Source organism: Ictalurus furcatus, chromosome 2 (assembly GCF_023375685.1).
Source record: "Ictalurus furcatus strain D&B chromosome 2, Billie_1.0, whole genome shotgun sequence".
NCBI lineage: Eukaryota > Metazoa > Chordata > Actinopteri > Siluriformes > Ictaluridae > Ictalurus > Ictalurus furcatus.
In genome coordinates this window covers 30285719-30313465 of record NC_071256.1, presented here as the reverse complement: position 1 = coordinate 30313465, position 27747 = coordinate 30285719, and the positions used below count along the sequence as shown (strand labels likewise).

The window sequence follows — 27747 nt, the reverse complement described above, 5'->3', positions numbered from 1 at the left end:
CTGTTTCTCTGATATTTTAAAGGCGCATAAGAATATACTGGAGTGTGTACAAAATATGGACTGTAACCATACAAATTAATTTTTTATGGATTGATGAACTTGACATGTGTATCACTTTTCAATGGCCTTTTCTCTGTTCAAAGAATTTGTAGATTAGTATTTCTTCAAGTTTTATACTATCCTGATTTAATGACATTATGTAGTTTGTTGCACAGTCTTTTTTTTTTCTCAGATTAATAGGCATATTTTTATTTGGTATATAGGTTTTAATTTGTCTTAACTTTGTCTGAACTGCACTAATTGATTGAATACACAATTTAGATATCTATAAAGTAATTTCAAATAGTCAGAATGTTAATTCAAGATATGTCTATTGAGATTTGTCCTAGTCAGAATGACATTTGCAGATCTCTATAAATAAAGATTGCCCTAGTCAGAGATCCATTTGAGATATCTATAATTACATTATAAATGACTTTAAACTTAGATTTGACTAATAATAAATTAAATTCAAGAAATCTTTAATTAAGTTTGAACTAGAAATAAATCAAATTCAAGATATCTACAATTGTATTTTTATTACTTATGTTAGTTTCAGATATCCAAAATGTATTTTTGGATATCTTTAATGATGAGGAATTTGAGATATCTTAAATTTGAATTCTTAAAAACCAAACAGATATCTCGAATTACATTTTGTACAAGTGAAAATTCAATTAGATATCTCTAATTAGAATTATACATAGTGCAAAATGAATATCTTTAATTAGAATTTCTACTAGTCAAAACTCATTTGTAGATATCAGAAAATATTTTCCAATGTAAGTCAATGACTAGCCAAAATAACATTGGAGATATCTTCAGTGTATATTATGACTAGTCATAATTATGTTGTTTATGTCTTTAATGTCAATTATGTCAAGTCAAAATTGCAGAATAGAAATCTGAAATTGGAATTTTGACTCGTCAATCTAAATTACGACTATTAGAGCCAAGTGCATTAAATGCTAAACCGGCTTGCCATAGTCTCACTTCTTCATGTGTACACTCTGCTCCAACAGAGAAGGTTCCAAAGCTTCCACTTTTATAATACCTCAGTCAACGCCATCATGCTCGTCATCTCATACCAGTCTGAGTCATGTCTCTGCTGTAACTCACAACAACTGTGTCATATAACTGCACTGCATTTTGAATCCAATAGTTGCTGGATTTCTCATTATGACATTGAACTACACCGGTAAATGGTGAGTGGGAAAAGGCACTCTTGGTCTTTTTGTTTTTAGGAGCTAAAAGAGAAGCTTGATCATTATCCCTTACGTTACATTGTACTTACTCTAGCAATGTCTCCATGTGACGTTAGCATGGCATACAACCACTAACTTCTCATGGGAGTAACGAAAATACAGCACTTACTAACAAAGTAGTGACACTCACTAAAAACATGACAAATTTTTCACTGTAAATATATTTAATGAGTTTCTGGGTTTTCCTTTAAGCCTGCCATGTTTTTTTTCTCTTTCCTTTTAATACTGGCTTCATTATACGGCCTTCTATATAGGCATTTTATAAGCAAGGCCTTCCGTAAATATTTAATGAGGCTTACAATGATTAATGTATATAAAAAAAAAAGGTATTTTATTAATGGACCTGTGGATAAAATAACAACCACCATTATTTATGGACAGCATAACATGCTACTAAACAAATCCAAAATACTCATACCCATCAGACATTTCTGATAATACTGTGCATATTAATATGTATTTCATAATAATAAAAAAAAATTTCAAAGAGTGAGTGTAAGCATTACATTATTGTTTCACTGGTCATGAGAACAATTCCCATGAGACAATTAAGAGAGAATAGTGGGCTAGTGCAACAACTCTTCAAATCTTATTTACAGCAGTTTGACAGGTTAGCAATTGGTCATTATATCCATCTTATCATTAAGAGTCAATGTATTACACTTATAATTGAACTGCCAGTTACCGAGAGCTCTGTCTGCAAGAATGTGTTTCCAGAAAGCATGTCACTTTCAAATTAAAAAAACAAAACAAAATGATCTTTATGATTATAATCACATAAAACAAAGGAATGGTTTATTTGGATATATATATAAAAAAAATACCTTAGTGAGTCACACAAACTGCCTTCTTATACCCAAAACAAAAACGGACGTTTTCACTGTGGATGCCACAGTGTTTGGCAGTTTTGTATACAACAGTCTATAAAAGTAATGACTGGAAGACTGGCTATAGAAAACCTGCTATGGCCAAATCAGCATAATATTTTGTCAGTTTCCTATGACTCTGGGGAAAAATATGCTGTGGAATTGTCTTTCTAGTCAGTCTTCAAGTAAAGGGTCAGACATTTCAATATTCACACACATTTTGGGAATGCTTAGCAACTGAGTTTTTAGGGCTTTTGAAAGATTTAAACTGAAAACATACACATTGCCTGGCTGCTTGATGAAACAATAGCAGCTTTATGACTCAGATGGACCTCCTTGAGGAAATGCTCCAGTGTTTTTAAACTAGTCTCTATCTAGCATTTCCCTGTACTGAAAAAAGAATGGAAATTATGTTTCTAGACACTCGCTCATAATGGAAGTCTAAAGGTATTTGTATTCCCTTATTCATAGGTATTGTCAATAGGTATTAAGTTCTAAACCTTAAACTCTAAGTTTTAAGACACTTATTCGTCCCTAGGGCTACTTAGTCCTAGGGGAAAAGTTGTGGTTATGGCTTATCAGCATAGTTGTGTAGATTGTATTGGGCATGGACACCACAAATCTTGTTGGAAAGTTGGATAAAATCATATAAGAATATTAAAAGGTAATGGTTGTAGTTTTATTGTGTATGCACTGTATTTTACTGACAGGAATCAGCAACTGTCCTCATTCTCTCATTATAGGTGTCCTTTGAGTGAACAGGTTTCCCACCCTTTCCTCAGAACAGGGAAACACATAGAAAAATCCTGTCTGTCGCAATCACATACGCTACCTACGCAGTTGATGAGGATAAGGTTGAAAAACACTGGAGTGTTTATATATAATGAGCCACTTGAACACGACTGTTAGGATACTTTAAGGAAAGGTCCAGAATGACACCCACTCTATCGGGAACATGCATCATACATTATTCGAGTATGAGTCGCTTCTAAGTACCTCTCTGCAGCTGTCACCCAACACACACATCTGCATAGAAAAACATCACAGTTCACTATTACGCATTCACAATTCTTGCACACACAAAAATGTCACGCATATCCTTTTTTTAAAAAAAGTTGAACATTGTGGACAATAAATTAACAGAATAATAAATAACAACGATGATGTACATTCATCCTCAAAAATAAAAGAAAAAGAAACCACACTGTGGCTCTTGAGATTATTTCTTAGTGCAGTGTTACCATACCCAAGATCGATTACCATCACTGCTTAACCCCCCAGCCCACCCATCCATCCTTGTATCCAAGTCCCTGCATATGAATTATTCACAATTTTCCTGTTATAGTATCATTAAGCTCTTCTTACTACTCATGTTTATCATTTCTCCCTCCATTCCTGCGTTCAGTCCTTGTACACAGTCTGCTGTCCGTGCCCCCTCTCGTCATGCATAATATGTCTCCGTACATGGATCCTCCTCACACGTCTGTCTCCACCCCCCACACCAGCCCCATCTTCCTCTGACTGACCCACACCTGGAGATGAGACACCACTCGAGTCCAATAAACCCATGCCTCCATGACCAGAGCCCCGGCCATTCTCATAGATTAGTATGTTTAGGGTTTCTTCAAAGATACGAGCTTCTGGGAACTCAACCTATGAGGACAAAGCAAATCATGGAAAGTGAAAAGTGAATAAAGTGCAAATAAGAGACACAATATTAAAAAAAAAAAACTAAAAAAAAAACAAGCAGACAACATTTACCAATGTACGCATGGTCTTTGCTTACTTTGGTCTGTTTCTTTTCAGTGGCATAAACGATGGAGGTACAGCAAACCTCAGCGATCTTGCGTCCATCTCCATAGAAGGACCAGCAGCAGATTTCGTCTCCGAGTACGTCCTTCATGAAAAGCACTCTACCATTAAATCGCAGCCCCAGTTTATCAAATAGCTCAATGTTCTTCAGCAAGTTGTCATCGGAATTACTGGAGAAGTAATGAGGAAATATTTTTTTAGAAATATTATGTACCAGAATCAAACATACTACATTAGAAGTTTCAGTGCTCCAGGTCAAGTTATATATACAGTTACATATACAGGGTGAATTTATAGGCTAGCACATGCTTCCTCCAAGACACCTAAAGCCAGTCTCTGTGTCTTTTCAAACTGCTGCTCATTCTGTATCACAGGGCAGCGTAACACATTCAGAGGAAAGTGCTATCTGCCCTCTTCTGCAGGCATGACCTTTGATGATTGGTTAGTATCACTCTGATTGGTAGGGAAATAGAGTATGCCATCCCTCCAACCCGGAGAGCATGGCCAACTTTGATCTCTTCCCTCCAGTTCTCTTGACTCCTGGCCACAGATGGCTGTGGCCTCATTGGGATTTGATCTTGCGATCGCCCAATGACAGGGTGAGCACCCAAGAATCTAAATATTCTCGAAATAAGCAGCTCCACCTCCACTATTAGATATGGGTTTACAGCTTTAATAGCATTTATGCATTACATGATGTTTTTACAAGAGTGTATATGTGCTGACAGTACCTGGTATAGGAATATTTATTGTTCCCTCTATTATTCTGCAATTTCACCACAGGCTGAAACAGATTTAAGACCGTTTTAAGAATTATTCTATAAGATTTACATTATTTCATGTGCATATGGATCTGGATGCCTGTGTGCGCAGAATGCCAAACAATTTCTCTGACCTTCTTGCAGGTGGCAATCATCCTCTGTTCCTCCTTGGCAGAGGTGATCATAGGGATGCGACAGCCTCCCTCATACACCTCACTGCGATTCTACAGGACGAAAAAAATTGTTCACACCTTGAGAAAGACATCGTAATATCTGTTAATAAAAGGAGAATGGCTGTGAGACAAGTGAAAACAATTACGTATAACAATTTAAACAGGCCTGACTATAGTTTTAGAAACAATTAGGAAATCAAGTTTCCATGTTTTCATTTTAGAAAATTATTCACCACATTCCCCACCCACTGAAAGCACTGACATAAAAAACAGCTACAGTGAACTGGCTTTCAGAGCAATGAGAGGACTACAGCAGGCCCAATAGGCATAAAGAAGGCAGATCACCAAGCATTGGTGATAAATATTTATTGTAATTACGATTAGCTTAAATGGTATTGCATGTATACAGCATGCCCAAAAGTATGTGGACACCTGACCATCACACAAACCATGGACATTAACACGGAGTTGGTCCTCTCCCCCTTTACTGTTATAACAAGCTCAACTCTTCTGAAAAGGCTTTCCACTAGCTTTTGGAGCATGGCTGTGGGAATGTGTTCATTCAGCCACGAGAGCATTAGTGAGGTCAGGCACTGATGTTGAGTGAGGAGGCCTGGTGTGCAGTTCATCCCAAAAGTGTTCAGTGGGGTTGAGCTGACCTCTGTGTAGGCCACTCGAGTTCTTCAACTCCAACCTTGGGAAGCCATGTCTTCATGCACCTCACATTGTGTACAGGGACATTGTCAATGCCGGAACATGTTAGGGCCCCTTAGTTCCAGTGAAGGCAAATCTTAATGCTACAGCATACAAAGACATTTTAGACCACTTTGTGCTTATAACTTAGTGGCAACAGTTTGGGGAAGGCTCATATATGGGTGTGATGGTCATGGTCAGATGTCTACAAACCTTTAGTCGTATAGTGTGCATACTGTCCACACAGTGCGAATCACACAATCCAAATGTTCGCTGAGCACACCTAACGTAATTGGCTGCACACTCCAATCACCCCATGTGGTACATTCAACACAGATTTTGGCTCAGGTTACCTGTATCTACTGTACTCTATGTGATTATGGTATTGGTGTATGGTTGTGCAGGGAGGCTGACCTGCAGTGTGGAAAGGCAGTGCTGGATGAGACCCTGCAGTCTGTAGTACTGCGCCTCCTTCAGTACCTCCTCCAGCTCTCTCTGGCTCTCAGGAAGTGGCACTGTGCCATCCCGTAGGAAGTTCAGCACCAGGGAGAAATGGCGTCCACATCTGTCCAACACCACCCACCCTGGAGACAGAAAGGACGCTCTGAGCTGAAAGTCTGAGCTAAATAATTGCTGCACAGTGAAATAGATACATTCTTGTTTATGTTCTTAGTTTTTAATATGGCTCAGGAGCTTCTAGCTATCTTCAACCAGGAGCCCCGTTCATGTATTATACAGCGTGAACACAAAACAACGTTGCCATTCCAAGAAAATTCACACAGCAACCGACAGAGATGAGACCAAGTAAAATGAAGCCAATACACCAACTTTAACTTTTGTAAACAGACTTTCCATAATGTGTAGTAGTTCTCATAAATGTATAGTTAATTCATTACTTATTCACATTGTTCCTTAAAGTGCTTTATCATGAATACATTGTTTTGGCTTTCTAATCTTTAAGGCACGTCAGAGACAAAACATCCCTTTCCAACAGGTCTCCAAATCAAACTGTAAAACATTTAGCAACTTCATGCGCAGTGACAGGTTCTGTCTCTTACAACCTTCGGCATTGTCGTGACTGTCATAGGTTTCGAAACCTTACGTTCAAAATGAGTCACTTGTCTAGAAAATCCAGAACAGTACACAAAACAGACCTTTCTTCAGGTTTGAAGAGGACATGTTACTCTTAGTACTCACTAACTGTCTAAAATAGTACACAAGTATCTGATTTGACACAAAACGTTGTTTAGCAGAAGTACGGAGAAAAACTGTACTGTTATTGTTATTTTTATTGTTGAACTATGCAAGTGCAGCATGTCAAAACAGTATAAAGACTCAAATAACATGTAGCCTCTGATATTTCTAATATTCCTTTCTAAGACATGCGAACGAAACAAAAAAAAGGAGGCCGCGAGTTTCTCTTGCAACCCCAATCATAAATCAAGCTACCTCTACTTTAGGAACCCTTGCTTTAATTCAAGTACATTTACATTTATTCATTTAGCAGATGCTTTTATCCAAAGCGACTTACAAATGTGGAAATACAAGCAAAGTGATATAAATATATATCAATCAAGCAGAGAACAATACTAGTACTACCATACAAGATTTATAATTGAAGGCTGTCCTCTTTATAAGTACATATCTTCTATGAAAGGAAATAAAGAAATAAATAGTTATCAGACTTTTTATTTATTTTTTTTTTATAAACAAAATCCTGTCACAATGACCATCTCTCACGCATTAATACACCCGGTCGCACCTTCTGAAGGGAGACCGAGTGTGTTACCACCTGAGCCTTCGGTAGAGCGGGTTGTCCACTAATCGTAGGGTTCGATTCCTGGTCCACATGACTCCACATACTGAAGTGTCCTTGGGCAAGACACTGAACCCCAAGTTGCTCCCGATGGCAAATTAGCACCTTGCAAGCCAGTTCTGCTACCATTGGTATGTGTTTGAATGGGTGAATGAGACACAGTGTAAAACACTTTGGATAAAAGCACTATATGAGTGCAGACCATTTACCTTCTGAATCGATGGTCACCTCCACACTGCCATCACATATTCTCCTGAGTAGGCTGTCCTCTTTGCTGAGGGTCTGGACTGTGGTGTAATGCAGGGATCCACCAACGTTCAGCTTCACATACTTACTGCCAGCCAGACCTGGTCCTACCTTCTTCTCTACACCGTGGCTGGGGGACGGAGGGGCACAGCTGGGATCCGGCACCACATTCCCACCAGAAGCTTCAGCAGACATCAGGAAAAAGCAGTGCAACCCTTGTAATGTACTGCCTACAGGTAAAACATACAATGATCAGATACCAATACCAGTACCCTCGTGAAACTCAACCGTACTCCAATTTTAAGCAAAAACCTCTGCCAATAACAGCTTTGGAAGGCAGACAATAAACTGAAGTTAATCATCACATCAAGGATTATAAATATGACGCACAAAACACGTTACCGCCCATGATATAACGCAATACATATCGCATCGCCTGATTCACTCCAGTGCTATTCTTAGTAGGCAGAGAGAGACATATAAAAACCCACAACCGTCCGGGGAAAAACACAGAGAACCACTTTGCAGTCAGGACCATAAGTTCGCTAGCTCTTCCTCAGACTTTATCATGATTTAGAGCTCATTCCTCTTTAATTCAAAACGATGAGGTCACTGACTACAGATGGCGAGACAGTGACATCTCACTAGCCATCTAATCACAGGGAGAACTAACGTTCAGCAAGCTGTAATAATTCAGTGACCCGTTCTGAAAATATACACCACTAATAAACATGAGAAATAACAACGAAACCAGAATTATCTAGCTAGCACACAGCTCAGTAACTTAAACCTAGCTAGCATGCTAGCTTCAGTCTGTGGCTAATAATGTTGACTAGTGATGGATGTCATGGCAGAAATAATTGCTTACCGAGCTGCGTGTCTGAATAAGCGCCTAGAAGCTCAAAAACACTACTAAACGATACAGGATTTACATTAATAATTATATATAAAACGTTATCTAAAAAAAAGTTTTCAGTTTTATTTCCCGTCAGCGTTCATCTTCAGCTTCCTCTTGAGTAATTTCCGTGGTGTTGGAAACTCTACAGCTGATTGGTCAGAACACACGCCTGTCACTTTGTCTAGTCCCGCCTCTCCACATATATCATGCGCAACAGCTACGCACAAAGCAACATACTACCGTACTGAATAGTATGCCAAAATAGTAGATATGGTAGCTATAGCAACATTTGGTTGCGTACTTATTAGACATGTTTTTTAGTAGGGTAGTACGCGGTTTGAGCGTAGCCTGTGTCATGCGCGTGCACGTTACTGGGGATTTCAACCAATCAGGACAGCTGATTTAAATAGGTCACTGTTTTGTTTTTGCTCTGCAAAACGGGAAGGTTAAAGCTTAAATGATATACTGTATTGTGAATTTTAATCAGTTTTTGATTAATTTGAAATCTAGTAATCAGTAAGATGGCCTAACCCAATGATCTGCTACAAAGTTTTAGTAATATGCTGTCATTATATTTTATGATAATATTTTACATTGAAGGATAATCATGTTGTGTGGAAGGTATCTATTGTCTTATTGTTAAATGTTTATATATATATATATATATATATATATATATATATATATATATATATACATTTTTTTTTTTTTTTTTTAACTCTATCGCTCACTTTCAGTAACAGCTTTATCCTGGTCAGGGTTACCATGGATCTTTAGCCTTTTCTGGGAACACTGGGTGTGAAGTGGGAAAACACCATGGATGGGACAGGGACACCAGTCTACCTAGGGCAATTTGCACAGATACATTCACACACCTAAGGGCAATTTATCTTAGCCAATCCGCCTACTGGGAGGAGGTGGGAGGAAACTGGAGAACCTAAAGGAAACCACCACAAACACAGGTAGAACATGCATAGAAATATTTTGAAATCTAGCAAAATATGATTATATGAATGGGCTTTCATATAATCATATGAGCTTTCCATCTGAGTAAATGATTATTATGTAGGTCTTTCATTAACCTCAGCAAAAACACACTTCATACAATGTTCTAAATGTTAGACAGTATATGTTATGCTTATGACCATGGCCATTTATGTCCTCTTGATGACAAAAAATAAAGGCAAGTTTTCACCATCCAAGAGACCTTTATTTATTCTTAAATCTTAGCAAATAAATTATGCCTTCATGACAATATATTATGTTGATTAATAAATAATATGAACAATTGAATATTAGTAATACTTCAATGCAACAGAGTCCACAGCTAGACTCCAAGTATGGCACAGTGGAAGAGACAAAAACTCACTGCTTAATAGTAACAATAAACAATGATTCAATTGAAAAATAACATTATAAAAAGCAGTTCAGTTTGATACTGCGTCACAGCAAGCAGCTGATTTTTTTTATTAATATTTTTTGACAACATAGTGCATATGCAACAACATCAACTCTGATAAACAATGATAGTAAGGATAATTGTTTGAATGAACCCTAAGCTGAAGCAATAAAATATACAATCGTTGCGTGCCCTAAGCATGAAAGACATTCCACCCCTTTAATCCCATAGTCATTCAACATTAAGCAGAAAGAGATTTTTAAGAAACAGCAAAGAACATTATGAAACGCTGGCATTATTGGTCATTATTACATTATAAATGTAGGAAATACTATGGCAACCTGTGAAACATGTTTTTAACGTCACATTATGGGATGTCATTATTTTGGCACTGGATCAGTTTGGTATACATCCGTTTTTGTATACATAATATTCAATCAAAATATTTACATTCAATATATTGTGTCTTTTGTGTGTGTATGTGTGTGTACAGAGGAGTATGAGTATAGTGGGATCATGTTTTTGTTCATGTGTTTTTATGTGTGTTTGTGTGTGCTCCTGTCTTTTATATGATTCACTCCCTGTGTGAAAAGTTCTCTCTCTCTCTCTCTCTCTCTTCCCCCCCAAGTTGCTGACTCACCCTTAGCGTCATACTCTTTTGACCTTTGTCCTCACTATATCACTACCTTGATCTCTTTTAAGTCCCTAAGGCACCAACCTAAATATTAGAAAACATATCTGATAGTGAGAAACCATAAGCTCTTGCTTAACCCTTTTAATGCTTTAACAGTCTCTTTTCTCTACACACACACACACACACACACACACGCACACACACACACACAAACATACACACACACTGTTACATGAGTCAGCAACGAGCAAGAGAGATACTGAAAATAGAGTGAAAAAGAAAGGAAAAAGGGTATATTTGTTAAAGGACTGCAAGTGAGAGACAAACATAATATCATCCATTCTTTTTCTTTCCATCCTTAATTTTGGATTTCCCTCTCATATCCTGCTTCAGATGGACACCTCATACTCCCTTGTGTCCTACAGAGAAACAGAACAACCATAAAGACCCACATGATTGCTTTATCTGAGGGGAATTATACAGAAATACATCATCTCAGTGTTCGCAGAAACATGATTCTAACTTTACAGGGGGGTTTGACCACCTTTAAAGATAAAAAGACAAACTTATTAGGAGGTGTGGAAAATCCCACATGTTCAATCATTTTAGTGGCAAACACTAGAATATGTTTCTCTAGACATGTCAGAAAGACAGACATTAAGTGACACTTTCATGCACCCTTAAAACAGGCCATAATATTTCTTTTGACACTCTTGATAAGCTTGACTCTCTAATTTCATATTTATTCATTCCGAAGAGCATGAAAATAAAAGAGTTTTTTTTCTCTCTCTAAATAAAGCTAGCTAGCTTGGTCTTGTAATAGAGCTGTTTCAATTGACCAATTAATTCATTTATCACACCAGTCATCTGAAAAGGTGTTTTACACTATATAGGGCTCTAGCTATTTAAAGATTATAGTTTAATGTTTATATACAGTATAGTTTTATTTGTAGTTATATTTTATAGTTATATAATTAAATTAATACAGTTATATAAATAATGTATATAATTATACAGTATTTATAGTGTAATGTTGCACAGCATTATATTACATTGCACAAATAATTACACATAACTGATCTTTATACCAATTATAGTCAGAGTGTTGCTGCCACCCATCTTTATATCCTACGTTATATATATATATATATATATATATATATATATATATATATATATATATATATATAAATTTTTTTTAACTAAATTATAACTTATATTATATAACTTAACTTATAACTTAACTTATTTTTCTAACTAAATATATAAATTTTTCTAACTGTATATAAGTAAATTCTGGTCTATGTAAATTCTATTTGATGTCACAGACAGTTGTAAAAAGCATTTCACTAGGCGTCCTACTATGTATGGTTGTGTGTGTGACAAATAACATCTGAATTTGAATTCGAATTTGAGCTATATACTATAATGAGCTAGTTAATTTATCTTGCTACTAGCTAGCCACTCCATTGCTATCTAGAAACCTCTAGCATGGTTGAGTACATATTTGTAGCTAAGCTTTTGTGCCAGCTAACCCTCCATCCATAAATGTCATTGTAAAATTCACACTCAGCTATGAAGAATTTTATGTAACCAGGTGAAGTTTAAAAGTCTTTGATCTTTGCGAATATTAAGTACCATGTCTAAGAGAAATTAGACATCACTTTACGATTAATGCATATAGAGAGAGAAGTGGGGAGAGATGTTTTCTCTTTGGGAGAGATTGCCACATGAATAATTGAATATTGTTCACCATTACATACAGTACATCGCTGTTAAAGTTACTCCGAAGTCTTGGTTGGTGCATGTGTGGTGATACGGATGTTCATTTATTCGCCGATGAGCTGAAAGCAGACACAGGATTGTGTGGCCATGTGGGTGTGTTCACGGAGGGCCGAGTTAGCTTATCGGGTCAGTGTGGTGAATCAGCATATGCCTGATAAATTAATTCGATGCTAAGTGATGAATTATTCTATATTTGTTTTTATGCAGCGTGCATTTTTTATTTATCTAGGTTTATTTCCATGTGTCTAACGTATTAAAGTGGACTTATAACACTAATATGAAGTTAATGTCTATGTAGCACATGGGTTTACTGCAGGTTTTCCAGTGTGATTCCCCTACTAGAGGTTGTGGGGGTTGAAAATATTGAAGATATTTTCAAAGTGAGTGGTTTCAAATTGAGTACCGTGATACTCATATAATTTAAACGATGTGTTAAATTGATGTACAGTGGAACGTTAAAGTACTTTGTGTATTGCTTTCTATAGAAAAGTGCCACTGTCGTAGGTTTTGTTATAGTTTCTTTAATTGAATTATATGGCAAAAAAAAAGGGATATGCTTGTATTGTCTTTTAAAGTGTTGTTTATTTATTTTATTTTTGCCCATCAGTAGCTCTGTTGTAAGTCCAAACACTTATTTTATTTGGTTTATTAATTCCCTTGACTAAGAATTTAAACAAACAAATCTTAAAGGAATAAATGGCCCCAAACTTTATTCTGTTGGCCTGTGTATTTTCATTCATGGTCACAACTAGCATGTGGCAATAATTAAATTCATGGAACATTGTATCTCAGTGAGATACGCATTTTAATAAATGTAATTGATTTTTAAAAAATTCTGATGTTTTTCATGATTCGGTTCCTCAAGCTGATGTACGTGCTATAATCACGAGACATTGTTCTGCACCATAAAAGCAGCATACGTGTGTTTTTCTGTCAGATAACATCAGTCAGCCAAGTAATCCTATTCTCTGCAGTTAGCATTTGTGTAATATCCACTCAATTATGTTCACTGACTTTTTCCTACAGTGTTTCTATTGATTGGATTGGATTGGATGTGATGTAAGGGTCTTACCCCTGCTTCATACAGTGGGTTATTAAAGTCAGACTCCACCGTAATTGGGCTGTAGGAGTGGGTGTGTGAGAGGGACTTCCAAAATAGTGGCTTCCACTGCAACCTACACACGCTGAGAGAGAGAGAGAGAGAGAGAGAGAGAGAGGACAATTCAATTGTAGAATGCTAATTGGGTGCAGTGAATGACCCCAAGATTATGAGAGAGATTATTACATAACTATTGGGATTTTCAACACAAACCGTTTTATAGAAAGCCGTAATTTCAGTTATATTCTACACAAAATGGATGCCAGCGTCAAGAGACCAGACGTTGAGCTGAGGTTAGTTTTACAAGCCAGAACCTCTAGCTTTGCTACCTTTCATAAATAAATGTGGCCAAGAAACACCTACTTTTACAGAAAGAGGCAATTTGTCTGACCTGGGAGACCTTTTTTCTGCAGCCTGTCAGCAAACACGTAGGAATTACTTGTTCATTTACCACTAAGTGATTCACATAAAACTCTTGAATATTTGCTAAAGAACCTGTTTTTCTAATCCAGTGACTATATCTTGTTCAAAGAACATATACTAATATGAGATAAGCTAGCTATTTAATTAGTTAACTTTATTTTTTCAAACATTATACATCTTTAATGGATCTGTTTACAAACATAAATTGTGTGATGTAGTTGCTCTGCTGAGTTACAATTCATGCTGTCCAGTTAATGCCAAGTTAAAGAAATTTAGCAAAATTATTGCCCATAATATCCTGTATCACTGTGATGGGTTGGCACCCTGTCTAGGGTGTCCCCTGCCTTGTGCCCCGAGTCCCCTGGGATAGGTTCCTGACTCCCCATGACCCTGTATAGGATAAGCGGTACAGAAAATGGATAGATGGATATCCTGTATCAGTACTTCTTTCTGTATTTGCTAGTCAGGGAGCTAGCAAAAAGTTTACTTCTGCCTTCATGAAACACCACTAGCTTCAGGAATTTCCCAGTAACCTGGAAACAAACCATGAAAGCTTGCTCTAGAGATGACAGCGTTACTGCTGTCAGAGGTAGAATGAAGTAAGACACAAGGTAAGAAAGTAGACATGCTTACAGCAGATTACTTGCCCAGAGTGTCCCTTTTGAAAAAAGGATTCCAGAACAAAATGAAGCATAATTAATCCGTATTTACAAAAGCTAACTTTATCCACTTACTTAGTGTAGTACATGTATATTCCAGCAATCAAAAGGATGACCAGGATGATCGGCAGGATGATGGCCAATGCAATGTTCTCACTCAGCATTTGGTGGGAGGCCTCTAATGACTGAGAGACTGAACAGAAGCAAGAGGACAGTGAATGGACAGTGAAAAATATGAAGTCAAACTAGTTGATATTATCCTTGCTCTGCCAGGGTTCATAACTAGAACTAACTTAAGTACACAGATTTAGGTTGATTTGAACACCTTTATATGGTAGATTTAAGCGTGACTTTATTCCTAAAATGTGATAGTAACTCTGGTTTTAGGATCAGTGTTGCAATGGAAGTTGTTTTAATAAAATGTATTTAAAAGATCATTATTTGAACTATTTAAACTAATAATATTTTAGCGACAGTTTGTATAACCCATATCCATTTTTCAAAGCTGTCAAACCTGGATTCTACACACGAGCCAGCTGAGCGTGATTGAGTTATAAGTGAGACTCAGAAGTAACTGCAACACATTATTAAATATTTAGTAGTGAATATTACAGTAAATATGGTATTTATGGTGCGGTTGTATTACCTTCCAATTTGTGATCTTCCAACAACTCTTCATAGGCCACTGCAGAGAATATAAACACTGAGCATATAATAGTGTATTTAATCAGAATGCAACTCCTTTTTGTGTGTTGGTGCATTTCATCATACCTTTGCAGAAAGGGGGTGGGCTGTTCCACTGAGAGGGGTGTCCTGGGACACAGTTGATGATGACCTCTCCAATCAGCTCATAGCCTTCGTAACAGAAAAAGCGCAGAGTTTCCCCGGCTTGGTAGCTATGTTTATATAGAGTTTGGTAACCGTTGTCTGGCACACCAGGATTTGGGCATGGATCATACTTCACTGCATGTGTTTGAGAAAGAGGTATGAAGGTGAAATATGCTTATATCTAACTTTGAATGTTTATATAGAAAGTAAACAGTGACAAATTCATACACATTAACACTGAGAAATACGCACATGAAAATGAATGAAACACTTCGAAACACATGAAAAACAAACACTTACGGACACATTTGGGGCTACGGTCACTCCATTTTGGCATGCCAGTGTCTCTGCCATGGCAGGAGATCTGACTAGGGCCCTCCAGCTGGTAGCCTTGATTACAGGTAAAGCGCACCACTGTTCCAACTGCAAAGCCTAACTCTGGGTGCACTGAGCGTGCTCCATTCACCACCTCCCCTGGGTCAGGACACTGCTGGACTACAGGGGGAACAAAGCCAGGAAGAACATGCAGTTATGATATATAGACACCAAAACAAACAACCTAATCATCCACTATTTCCAAAGATGCCCCAAGTTTGCAAATATGCCACAAGATCATCCAAACTATTATAGGAATTTGGGATAAATCAAATATAAAGAATTAAAATGGTGTGACAAATGAAGCCTGAAAGAACAGTTCAATGTAAAATGAGACTAAATATCTAATGGGAAAGGGCAAGAAGGAAGACGCCTCCATGACAGCTACCCAATTAAGAGACTGCTCACACACACACACAAACACACACACACACACACACATACAGGAGTAAAGTTTAAGGCGAACTTATGTATTGACAAAACATATACAGAAGAAACATTACTTTTTACAGGGTAAGGTTTTACAGAACACCTCGCATGGCACATGGTCCTTTTATTAACACGCCAAGGCCATTGAGTGAGACTAATGAAGGGAGAAAGTTTTTGTTTATTGAAAAACATAATCTAAAACGAAGAATTTGAGAGAACAGGAACTATGTCGACATATGGAATGTACATCTCAAATAAGAAATGGGAAATCTCAATTCAGAGACTGTTGTACAGCAATGTATGGCTGAGTTTCGAAAGTTAACCGCAATAGGAGATACATAGGAGAAGGCATCACAAACATATTATTGTTCTGCAAACGTATAACAGTCTTGCAAATCATCCATAATGGGAAGTGTGAATACTCACGCTGTGTGAATTCACTTAGTGCATGAAATACTGTTTTGTGATAGGAGGTTCTAGCTATGTTAAACTTGGAAATAATGGGAACTTACATAAGGAGGATACATGTGGTGACTTGTGATTGGGTGTGCAGATTGTAACCAGTGGGACCTCTGCAAATCCTCATGCGTGTGCACACCTGGTACCAGCTGGTTTGTTTGCTGTCTTGCTTGACAAATATTTATTTTATTGTTTGAATCTGTGAGCTAGCAGGGTCAATGTAGGTTTGAGAAGCAAAATATCCTGCACTATCATTGATTGTAATGTACAACCTCATGAGACTTTTTTGGTGGTGGTTAATTCCTACCTGGAGAGAGGGTCCTATCAGGTGACACAGAGATCCACATCTGCTCCAGATATGATCCTTTTCTATTCTTCCTCTATCCCACTCTTCACATAATATCATCACTTGGTTTTACATACCACTTCTATGCTGATGACACTCAACTTATCCTTTCCTCCCTCAGACATTCATGTATCTGCTTGGATCTCAGCATGTCTGGCAGACATCTCATTATGGATAGTAGCTCATCACCAGAGAGTAAATCCCAATGAGACTGAGCTGTTGTATATCCCTGAAGATAAATCTCTAGATCAAAATCTTGTGATTTTCCCTGGAGAACTCTCAGATCATACCATCCGGCAATGCAGGCAACCTTGTGTTGCAAACAAAATGTTTTATCTTTACTTTTTTCTCCTTAAAATGAAGGCGAACCTGTCCATTTCTGTCCATCAAGAGCCACTAAGGTACTGTTCAGTCCCTTGCCATCTCTAGATTGAACTACTGCAACTTGCCCCAGGCAGGTCCTCCCCTGTGTGCCATCAAACCCCCTGAAACTGATCCAGAATGCAGCTCCATGATTGTTTTCAATCTCCCACATCACTCCATCACTGCTCTACCTCCACTGGTTTCATGTTAACTGCCCACATCGATTTAAAAGATCTAGTATTCAAGCGTGCTATTATGCAAGTATGCAGGTATGTATGTACCTTTGTAGCCAATTTTCTTATCAACGAGAGCTGTCTTAAACTATATGGCCAAATGATTGTGGGCAACTTCCCCAAACTGTTGCCACAAAGTTCGAAGCAGACAACTGTACAGAATGTCTTTGAATGCAGTAGCTTTACAAATACTCTTCACTGGAACTAAAAGGCCAAAACACGTTCCAGCATGACAATGCCCCTGTGCACAAACCGAGGTCCATGAAAGAATGATTTGCCAAGGCTGGAGTGGAAGAACTCGAGTGGCCTTCACAGAGCCCTGACCTCAACCCCATTGAACATCTTTGGGATGAATTGGAACACAGATTGCACCTCAGGCCTCCTTACCTGACATTAGTGCCTAACCTCAGTAATGCTCTCTTGGCTACATGTGGCAAATCTCCGCAGCTACGCTCTAAAACCTAGGGGAAAGCCTTCCCAGATGAGTGGAGGTTATTATAACTGCAAAGGGGGGTGAGGGCTAAATATGGATTGGGATGTTCAAAAAGCATATATGGGTATGATGGTCAGGTGTCCACAAACATTTGGCCATATTGTGTGTATATATAATAATAATATACTGATATACGTTATGCCATAATCATATTAAGTATGTTAGTATCTATGTAGTATTATAAAGGTAATGGTTTATGTAAAGTTGCTTTGTGACATTGTGTATTATTAAAAGTGCTATGCAAATAAAACTGATTAAATAGGAGGCCTGAATTTCAGGAGGAAATCAAAATAAAGCTTGCCCATTCTGTTAGGTTATACAGGGAAAAGTCATGTCAAAACTCCAAGAGGTACCTACGCTTGCATATAATTTATTATCAGCAAGAGTAACTGGTTTTAAGCCATGCCTCATAGATGAGTCAAACAATCCAAAACTGAATTCATAAAAGAGTCAGTTGACTTACTCTTCACACAGGTAGGTGGACTGTTGCTCCAGGAAAGATCCCACTGACAGGTGATGATGTCAGAACCCACAATGTCATAGCCAGGTTGACACTGATAGGTTATTACACTTCCCCTCACAAGTGAGACATGGGAAGAGCTACTCCAGCCAAATTCAATTGGTGGCAAAGTGGGGCATGTGTCATTAGGCTCTACCTCTGGAGAAGATCAAGTAAAGTGACACCCCAATCATATACTGAGCATAAAATGAAATGCAAAAAAAGTAATAAAACATGGTATGATAATAATAGTTCATCATTTTACCTCGATAGTGAATCAGGAAGCCTTGGCTCAGGATGAAGGTGGAATCATCTGGGTCACTCTGAAACTGAATAGTGACCTCTGAGCCACCAGACACGACCCGGAACCTTTCCCGTGACCCCAAATACTGACCAATCACATGGGACATGAGGTCATGCCCATCAAAGATGGTGAGAATGTCATTGTGACGAATGTTCAAACTTTGGTTGGGGGAAAAGACAAAAAGACATCAATCAAGACATCAACCAATTGAGCTAGATCAGTGGTTGCACTTTCATTAACCAAGGAATAAAAGTGGATTACCTGTATTACATGTACACATCAACACCCATACACACACACTCACATCTGCACATCCAGCTCAATCCTCTTGTCCTCACTAACGTGGATCTGCCACACACAGTCCTGCCCCTTGGAGTAGCTCTGTGGCCAATCAGGAGACAGCACAGTTCCTGTCGCATCTGTCAGCTCCCCACCACATAGAGCTGAATATGGAATAAAGAGATGTGTGAAAGTATGAAAAACAAGAGGGATAAAGGAGGAATGATGGAATAGAAAAAAATGGTGGATATGGTACTAGTAGTATCATAGACATCAAATCGCACTTTAGAAAAGTATGTGTAATTATGTAACATACTAATATTGATGATAAAGACCTCTGTTGTTTCTTACTTTCTTTCTTTTTGTTGCTCTTGGTTATTTGAATGTTTGTTTGTTTCTGTCTTACTTTCTTTTACTCGTTCTTTCTTTCTTTCCTTTTTCCTTAATACAAGTTATCTGCTCTATCAAATCATCAGTTCATCTTTGAGATGAAAATTGTACAAATAAATTTTGTTCGTGTTATGGGGTTATACCTTTGCACACAGGCTCACTCTCATTCCAGTGGGGGTCACTGGGGTCGACACACTCCATGACCCCTGACCCTTGCTCCATGACAAATCCAGGAGAGCAGGAGAAGGTTACCGTCGTACCGATAGGGAAGGTGATGTCACTGCTGCTAAAATTCCCATGAGGGACGTAGGGTTCATAACAGTGCTCACCATCAAAAGCTGTGGAGTTGCAACAGCAATAGACAGAAAGATCAAACACGGAAAATGAAATCTTTGAATGCACATGACTATACACCTTTGACTACCTGAATTTTGGACTATTAACCTAAGAAGAAACTGTTCATGGAGAAACATGAAAAGTGTTTATGTGAGGTGAGGAAGACCGTTCTATTTATATACAGACATTTGCCATGACAAGGTCTCTCTCTCTCTCTCTGTTTCTCACCCTCATAGCGAAGTGCCATCAGTAGAGGGATGGTGGAAGAGTCAGCTGTTAGCTCCAGATACAGAGATGATCCTTCGCTCACAATCCCACGCTCCGGAACATCGTCCAGATCCGAATCGAAAAGAAGGGGTGTGTTGGAATTATTCCCACTGCGGACAATTAGTCTGACAGCGAAACAGGTACATAGACAGGTACAGATCAGGAATGTGTTATTGTGACAGTGTTTAAATTTTTTATAGACAAGGTGTTATAGAAAGAGGAAGGAAAACAGGATAGATCAACAGGATCATTACACATACATTTTCTAAACCAACAGAATGTGCAAATAATGTTGCATTTCTGATAAGAACAAGGCTGCCAGGTTTCCATAGCAAAACCAGCACAAAAACAAATGCTATACCAAATATTCCTCACACAAACCCTATTTTAAATTACAAAAGCATTAGCCATTGCCACATAGCATATTGTAGTATTTGCAAAGTAATTTATGCTGTATATTTTATAAAGAAATAGTAGTAGAACTATGTTGTTTCCTGAACAATTTATTTAATCAAAGTCCTAAAATTGCCTTGTATTGTAGCATCTTGTATATTGTGTTAAATACTAATAGTATGGTTATAAGAAGAAGCACATTGTATATAAAGAAAATTCCAGCTTAGCTATTTTAAAATCTACATTTCCTGACTAAAAGCTCAGACTTGGCAACACTGCTTAAGACTAATACTGCCTTTGTGATAAATATGCGTGAACATATGTTATGTGAATATAAATCACTAGAAAATATATAATATAGATAAACTTTGTAAAGGTTAAGAATTTCCTTCTGAGTTAGTCATTCATATTCATCTTTAGTAACCGCTTTATTCCGGTGGATCTGGGGCCTAGCCTGGGAATATACCCTACATGGGACTTGTTGATCTTATTGATCTGTTCTATTCTCTGAGTGAATTTTTGTCTGTTTGTTTGCTATGGTGTAACTAAGCATTTCAATTATCTGGTACTTTTGAGGTTTTTGGATGTAGTCACTACACTCTCAGGATAAAAAATACTAAAGTTCACTTGTCACTAGGTTGGTACCCTGTTGGTACTTGGTAAAGTCCATGTAGTTAAAACTCATTTAAGGAAAATACTTGGATACTTGGATGTTAAGAGCAGTTACACTGTTTGTACCCTGTGGAACAAAATGAACAAAACTTCTATAGGATCTTTTTTCTCCACAATGTGCCTAACAAAGAGCCTCATTACCATTCTGCAGTTCTTAGATTGCCTTTGGGGTAGAGCATATTTATGACTTACTTATCGTTGTCTTCATCCAAAGCCATCCTTTCAAAATGGAGGTGTAGACGGTGGCCCTCCTTAGCCTCAAGCAACCAATGGCAGCTCAAGTTGCTATTGCTAAGGTTACTGCTGGAGGGAACAGTGGGAGAGAGGATACGGCCCACCGTAGCATTTCTGATCCATCCTCCACAAGACACAGCTTTACATAATACACACACAGACACACACACAATGACAAAAATATATGTCTGTTTTACAATGGTAGTGTGAACATAAGAACATAAGATGGAGAGCTTTAAAAGAAAAATCAGTAATTTTAGTAAAACTTAGCTGAAGTTAGTTGTCTTGAAACTTACACACACACACACACACATATAGTACATACATTCCCTCAGTTAAGTGCACTCTTCAAAGCCATTCCCCCAAGACACTTGAAACCCTAAATGCTAGTGCGAGAGGGAGAGCTTTCTGAATTTCCAGGCAACATGATTGACAAGTAGAAATACCTCCTTGTTCTGACTGGTTGGCAGTTGGTGGTCCACATCATTATATAACAGAATCTAGCTTAAAGAATCTACAGGATCTAATTAGCTCACATAAAGTGAACTTCATCAAATATTACAAAAGTAATAAATCTCACTAACCCCACCTTTAAAAAGCTAAAAAATTTTTTTTAAAGTAATGGCTCCTCACCAATACACTGAGGCTCAGGAGTGCTCCAGTGGGGTCGGGTGGAGTTCAGACAGGTGGCGATTTCGTGACCTCTAACCTGAAAGCTGGGGTCACAGTGGAAGTGAGCCTGACCTCCAGGGTGAATGTCAGTCACAGTGACTCCACCCCCCTCAGGAGAGAGAGGGAATGGGCAGGAGAGGAGGAACGCTGAAAGTAAGTAATTAAACAAAACAGAGAGTAGTCAATCACCAATCATTATTCTAGTCATCAATAATTAGAAATGTAGTCCTCTTTAAAAGAGCTACCTTGGTAGTGAAGGGTAAAAATGCCATGATTGGTCTGCTTCAGGCTTCGGTAGTGAATCTGCACCTGATTTGTTGTACTGCGTATCACCTGACCTTCAGTGATCATTGTCTCATTGGCTAAAAGTTCAGGTACTGAGCCATCCAGTCCCAGAATGGTCAGAGACTCCTCCTTGGACAAGTTCACCTTCTTCACCTGAGACACCAGTGAAGACAACATTAACCAACATCTCATGAAGGTTATTAAATTGAACTGCATTTTTCTGATATCGCCTTTGTAAAGGCCAGAGAATTTTCCTCAGCCATCAGAGCATTGTCCACACAACAACTATCTAACCAGTGGTCGCTATGGTAACAGGAATATACCTGTATTTCCACCCCATATCCAGGATATACAGTGATGCTATAGGTGCATTCCAGTGGAGAAAACGGAACTGATGAGGAGAGCTGGTCTGGAGACTCCACTATTCCCTCTATGCCTGTCAGGCTAGCATTACACTGCACTGGAAAGAGGAATCAAAAAGAAACGTTGGAAAAGGAAGGAAGGAAGAAGTGTAGCACTGTCAGTGGTGCGTCCAGGTTTTAAGACATTGAGTGACAAACAGCAAAGGGTCTTGAACTACCAATTTTTATAGAGGACAAGGTTGCATTTGCAGAATATCAGGTTTGTTCCTCATTCCAGATTTACAGCCCAAATGATGACATAACTGTATTGACTTCATAGATGCTCTTTACTTCCTAATCAAAGAGTTTGGTCAACATATCCAAAACACTACAATGAATGAAATCAGCATGAGCTAGATATGATCTTTATTAGAAGAAGCCTTTATTTGTCACATATACATTACAGCACAGCAAAATTATTTTCTTCACATTTTCCAGCTTATTAGGAAGTTGGGGTCAGAGCACAGAGTCAGACCGTTATGTCTGTATGTCTGTTTATGTCTGTATGTCTATAAGTCTTTATGAATTATGTAGGAGTAATACACTTCTCAGATATAGGATACAGTCAGATTTGGGGTGACGATTTCAGGGGCTCATCAAAGCCCAAGTGCACTTAAATTAAAGTAAGACAGTCATAATGGCACATAGGAGGCAGTGCTTAGCTACCTTATTTTTCTTATGTTTTGCTCCTGTTCAGCAAATTCTAATGATGACATTTTAAAGGCAGCTATGCTTTTACTTCCTGTTTTTTGGCAGTTGCCCAGAATCGGACTGTGCTGATAAGCAGGTCCTGCTGTTTGCTAGAAAATGCAGAGATTTTCCGATATTTTCCTCAAATAAGAAACCTCAAATCAGTTCTACACCTGCTGCATAATTATCTGCAGTGTAAAAGCTGTCAATAAAAACTTGAATGGACAATACCTTTTTATTTCAAATGTACCAATGCCAGACAGTAAAAAATGCACGTGCAATCATTACCATTATTGTTTAAAATACCTGGTGTGTGAACTGTTGTTATTGTTGTGGTGGTGATCAAAGTCGTTGTTGTCTCCTCCTCTGCCGGTGGTGATGTTATACCGCCCTTCCCTCCTGATTGGACAGATTGGGGGGCAGTTGAAGAGGTCATGGCAGTAGTGAGAACACCTGGTGGTATTACTGTGAAGGCAGGTTCAACAGACGGGACAGCCTGGGTCGGGTTAGTAGTTGTGCCTGAGAGTTCAGAAAAAGCAAGACAAGACAAATAAACACACACACACACACACAAAACACAATACTTTATAAGGTGGCCAATGGTACTTCAGTGATGTACTTCAGTTAGTGACTGTCTGTGTTAAAGATAAGGATAAGATAAGAATTCCCTTCAGTCTGCTTGTGCGCTTCTGTTTGGTGTTTGAGCAAAATGCCCTCATCTACTCAGTTCTATACTTGGATTGGATTCTGCTTGGATTTGACATTTATAAAACTGGATCAACATAGCTGAAAATGAATACATTTAAAATGTAATTGTAACTCATGAGTAAAACTGATTATAACCCTATATTGGTACCTTGGGTAGCAAAAAAAAGTAAGGTACTCTGGTTATTTGCTTAATAGTTTTCTCATATAAACTCATGAAGAGGAAGTGTCATGTGTAGCTAATATAATATGGAAATAGGAAGCTTTTTAGACCATTTGTGGGGAAAATGGATATTGTGATATCGTCCCCTATTTGTTTCAAACAGCACTCAATAATGTGATCAATGTTTAGCATTTTACTATCCATGAGAGAGGTGTGTCTGCCCTGAAATAAATTGATGGTGGCAATGATGTATATATTATAAAATAAATTATTTTACTGCAGCATAATGTAAAACATTATAGAATACTAACATAAGAAGTTTTACTTCATTTTTTTAGCTTGTCTTGTTTGGTTCAATTTCCATGTCCTTCATAAGCTGAAGTCTCACCTATGTTGCCAGAGGACTGGCCAAGATACTTCTTACTCATCAGCGCAGCATGGATCAACTCACCCAGGAGGCGGGGATTAGAAGTCATAGTGGGAGGAGCCTCAGAATCGGGAGTGAGAAAGGCTGCACCTGAGAGGATAAAGAATACATGATGTTGTGATGGAAACCATGTGACTGGTCCAACACTGCCTTTTGCTTTTTTTTATTGGTCAAGATGTAAAATTTACTCATCAAAGACATCCAAGACACTTACATCTACAATTTTGTGCACACACACATTCCAAATATGAATATCCTTACCTGTAGTCACATGAATGTGCATGAGTGTGACACACAGTGTCACAGCAAGAACTGTGGACACCATGGTGGAGCAGGAGAGAAAGTAATCTGAAAGAAAAAATCAGAAAGAATACAAGGGTAAATATCTCCCAGGAATGTAATGCTGCATTTTATCACAAAACTGGAAGGCTAGCTTAAGTTAACCCAAGTAGATGTGTCTTTTGGGAAATGTGTGGTGTATTTATTGACAATTCTTGGCCTCCCAACTTAAAAGACCAGCAAAAAAATGGCCCAGTCTCTGATGAACAATGCTATGCAATATCTGGGTACAAAAATAGGCAGAAAGAGCCTAGAGATAGCTAGCAAGGTGTGTTCTCTTGCTGCAGTAATGAGCAAAGAAATAAAAAATCTTTAACTTAGAACTTGATAACCATGAAACTACACATTCTCTGTGATGTTTGTATTTTTACAATTAAATGTACGCCATAGACTACCTTTTAAGGCTATATTTAACCTTTATCACTTAAAATGCACTTTTTCTTACTGGCCGTTTGATTATCATACAGTGCAACAAACAAGGCCATCCCAAAAGCCCCGCCTCTCCCAGTGGCCAATCAGAGCCTGGTTTAAGCCATTAGCCATGTCATGTGGAAGAGCTCTGTACTAGATATAAAATTGAAAATGACTAAACTAAACCATAGGCACTACAATAAAATCTGAAAGCGACACATAATTTGATTAAACCCATATTTCTAAACCTAATTCCCTTTAAATATTCTACACATTTATTTCAAAAATCTGTTTAATCCCAACACTTATGTGGACGCAAACATTTCAACGACTGAACAAATAGTAGGCCAGTGTTTCTGTAGCTGCAGGGTATTCTGTAGCCTAAAAGGTAGAAGTAGACTAATAGGCCTAGTAGGTTGTTTATTTTATTATTTAGGCTATAAACAGTCAATAATCCGTTAATCCACTTTTCCGGATTGCTAAAGTACTAGACTATACGTGCAAACAGTTCAGCCCAAATGATGTTTAAACAGGCCTTTGCCAGGTCAGTGCTACATCATTAAACTAGCCTATAAAAGATTAAAAAAAAAAAATCCTTTTTGCAGCCTTGACTGTAGGCCTACAGGCTATACGGTCGGTTTCTCGTTCCAGTTCAAATAAATCAAAATTGTGTCTGTAAGAACAGCCATGATCTTCATTTAAAAAACAAAAAAACAACAACAACTAATTAATACCACCCCCAATCTGGCGACACATTGCGCGGCGCAGGTCTCGGAGAGGACATATGGGACAGATGCCATACGGCCTCCACCTTTTCTTATCTGCCATCAGTGATGTCACCTCCTTGCTGCGATTCGGGATCAGTCGTTAGAACTCGTAATAACGACCCTCTGGCTCATGCAATCTGCCGTGAGGGATTAGGGTATGCGGCGGGGCCTTATATAAACACGAAGGACCATTAGCAAACTACTTGCACCTAAATAAATAAATAAATACATACATAAATGCCTGACGGTGGTGTGTGACGCGTGTGTTCAGTGTGGTAGAATGCGCGCCCGAGAGAGAGAGAGAGAGATGTTGCTGACGCTGCGGGCATAAACCTCGCATCTCTCTCTCTCTCTTCATTTATGAGGCTTCCCACTTCTCCATCTTCTCCATCTTCCCCTCATCTGCACCCTCAGATGCGTTTAAAGCACCACATCCTCTCGGCCTTCATGTTTTCTGCAAACATCTCCTTTACCGCTTTCTCAGCGCGAGACGCAGCTGAACGCATCAGCACCCAAACGCTTTCTTGGCTGGTGTAAAATAAGGCCTATCCGGAGAAAATACAACTGCTGTAATAAAAATGTGTGACGTGCTTGCTCTAAGCTTTAACATGCATCGTTATGCGGGTTGCTGTCAAGCGCAAATACCTAGACTCTAATGTATTCAAGGCTACAGAGCCGAGCAGAAAACATAGCCTACTCACCTTCTATACGTCGTTCCTCTGGTGTGTGTGTGTGTGTGTGTGTGTTTATTTTTTATTTTTTTAAGTCTTCAGCTAAGCCCTTAGTGGGAAATCGCTCCTATCACTCCTCCGTCTCACCAAAAATACCAGAAGAGTCTGTGCGCGTTTTAGATATTCTGCTCGCTCCCGCGGCCCTCAGCATCAAACGGGCTACAGGCTCGCCGGTGATGCTAACACCTTCAAATAACGAATTAAAATTTCGGGTTGTCGTTCCTTCGTGGTTTAATGTCCCATGTCCAAGGGCTCGGCGCTTTAGGTGGGTGGAACGGCCATAAACGTCCCGTGTTGTTTGATGCGTCGATGTGTATCTGCTGCTTCTGTAATAAATCGCGCCACCTGGTGGCGGAACAGCGCGATCGCGATTAATCACCAGTCGCTGTCCAGCGCTGAAGGGCTGAAAACCCCGTCGTTTTGAAAATCCGTCCGCAGCCTCTTTTCGTTTTTTTCTTTCTTCTTCTTCTTTTTTTTTTTTTTGAAAGCGCCTTGAGCACGTGGAAGTGCACTCCGTAAAAGTGCACGGAAATAATGCTTGAGTGTTATTACACGGCCTGAGTTAACATCGGTTCATGCGAGTTTAAGGGCTCGAGTTTAGGGAGGAGGGGGGCTGCATACGTCGGAGATTTTCCGAGTCATTTTAATGCGGAACACAGCCCCGCTGTACGCTCGGCGGCTGCAGCAG

General features: G+C 38.6%; 2 protein-coding genes across 5 annotated transcripts; both read right to left on the bottom strand.

Moving 5' to 3' along the window:
• Positions 1-1173: 1173 nt before the first annotated feature.
• Positions 1174-8701, bottom strand: kctd13 (potassium channel tetramerization domain containing 13). Of its 3 annotated transcripts, XM_053613963.1 has the most exons (8): positions 8540-8701; positions 7635-7901; positions 6024-6193; positions 4878-4967; positions 4714-4766; positions 3957-4152; positions 3536-3823; positions 1174-3196 (listed from the first exon to the last, which is right to left on the bottom strand). In XM_053613963.1, the coding sequence occupies exons 2-7, from the start codon at positions 7864-7866 to the stop codon at positions 3572-3574; spliced, it is 993 nt and encodes a 330-aa protein (XP_053469938.1). In that variant the 5' UTR covers positions 7867-7901; positions 8540-8701; the 3' UTR covers positions 1174-3196; positions 3536-3571. The 3 variants fall into 3 exon arrangements, with proteins under 3 accessions (XP_053469938.1, XP_053469919.1, XP_053469929.1); XM_053613944.1 differs by having other exon boundaries at positions 1180-3823; XM_053613954.1 differs by lacking the exon at positions 8540-8701 and having other exon boundaries at positions 1180-3823; positions 7635-8504.
• A 1574-nt stretch (positions 8702-10275) lies between these two features.
• On the bottom strand, positions 10276-27122 carry sez6l2 (seizure related 6 homolog (mouse)-like 2). 2 transcript variants are annotated; one of them, XM_053613910.1, is made up of 19 exons: positions 27030-27122; positions 25073-25159; positions 24773-24901; positions 23823-24035; positions 22749-22885; positions 22386-22578; positions 22102-22287; positions 21427-21607; positions 20131-20294; positions 19710-19904; positions 19202-19340; positions 18859-19055; positions 18558-18752; positions 15697-15891; positions 15340-15531; positions 15215-15253; positions 14644-14761; positions 13460-13571; positions 10276-11021 (listed from the first exon to the last, which is right to left on the bottom strand). In XM_053613910.1, exons 2-19 carry the CDS (start codon positions 25134-25136, stop codon positions 10992-10994), a joined length of 2679 nt encoding a protein of 892 aa, XP_053469885.1. In that variant the 5' UTR covers positions 25137-25159; positions 27030-27122; the 3' UTR covers positions 10276-10991. The 2 variants fall into 2 exon arrangements, with proteins under 2 accessions (XP_053469885.1, XP_053469893.1); XM_053613918.1 differs by having other exon boundaries at positions 24836-24901.
• Between the last annotated feature and the right edge of the window lie 625 nt (positions 27123-27747).

Coding starts and splice junctions, on each gene's coding strand:
- kctd13 (XM_053613963.1), bottom strand. CDS start 7,866: ATGTCTGCTGAAGCTTCTGGTGGGAATGTGGTGCCGGATCCCAGCTGT. Junction 4,968..6,023: donor ACTGCCTTTCCACACTGCAG/GTCAGCCTCCCT, acceptor TTCGTCCTGTAG/AATCGCAGTGAGGTGTATGA. Junction 4,153..4,713: donor AATAAATATTCCTATACCAG/GTACTGTCAGCA, acceptor TTACTTCTCCAG/TAATTCCGATGACAACTTGC.
- sez6l2 (XM_053613910.1), bottom strand. CDS start 25,136: ATGGTGTCCACAGTTCTTGCTGTGACACTGTGTGTCACACTCATGCAC. Junction 22,886..23,822: donor AACAACAGTTCACACACCAG/GTATTTTAAACA, acceptor TCCTCTTTCCAG/TGCAGTGTAATGCTAGCCTG. Junction 18,753..18,858: donor CTTCCTGATTCACTATCGAG/GTAAAATGATGA, acceptor GATCTTCTCCAG/AGGTAGAGCCTAATGACACA.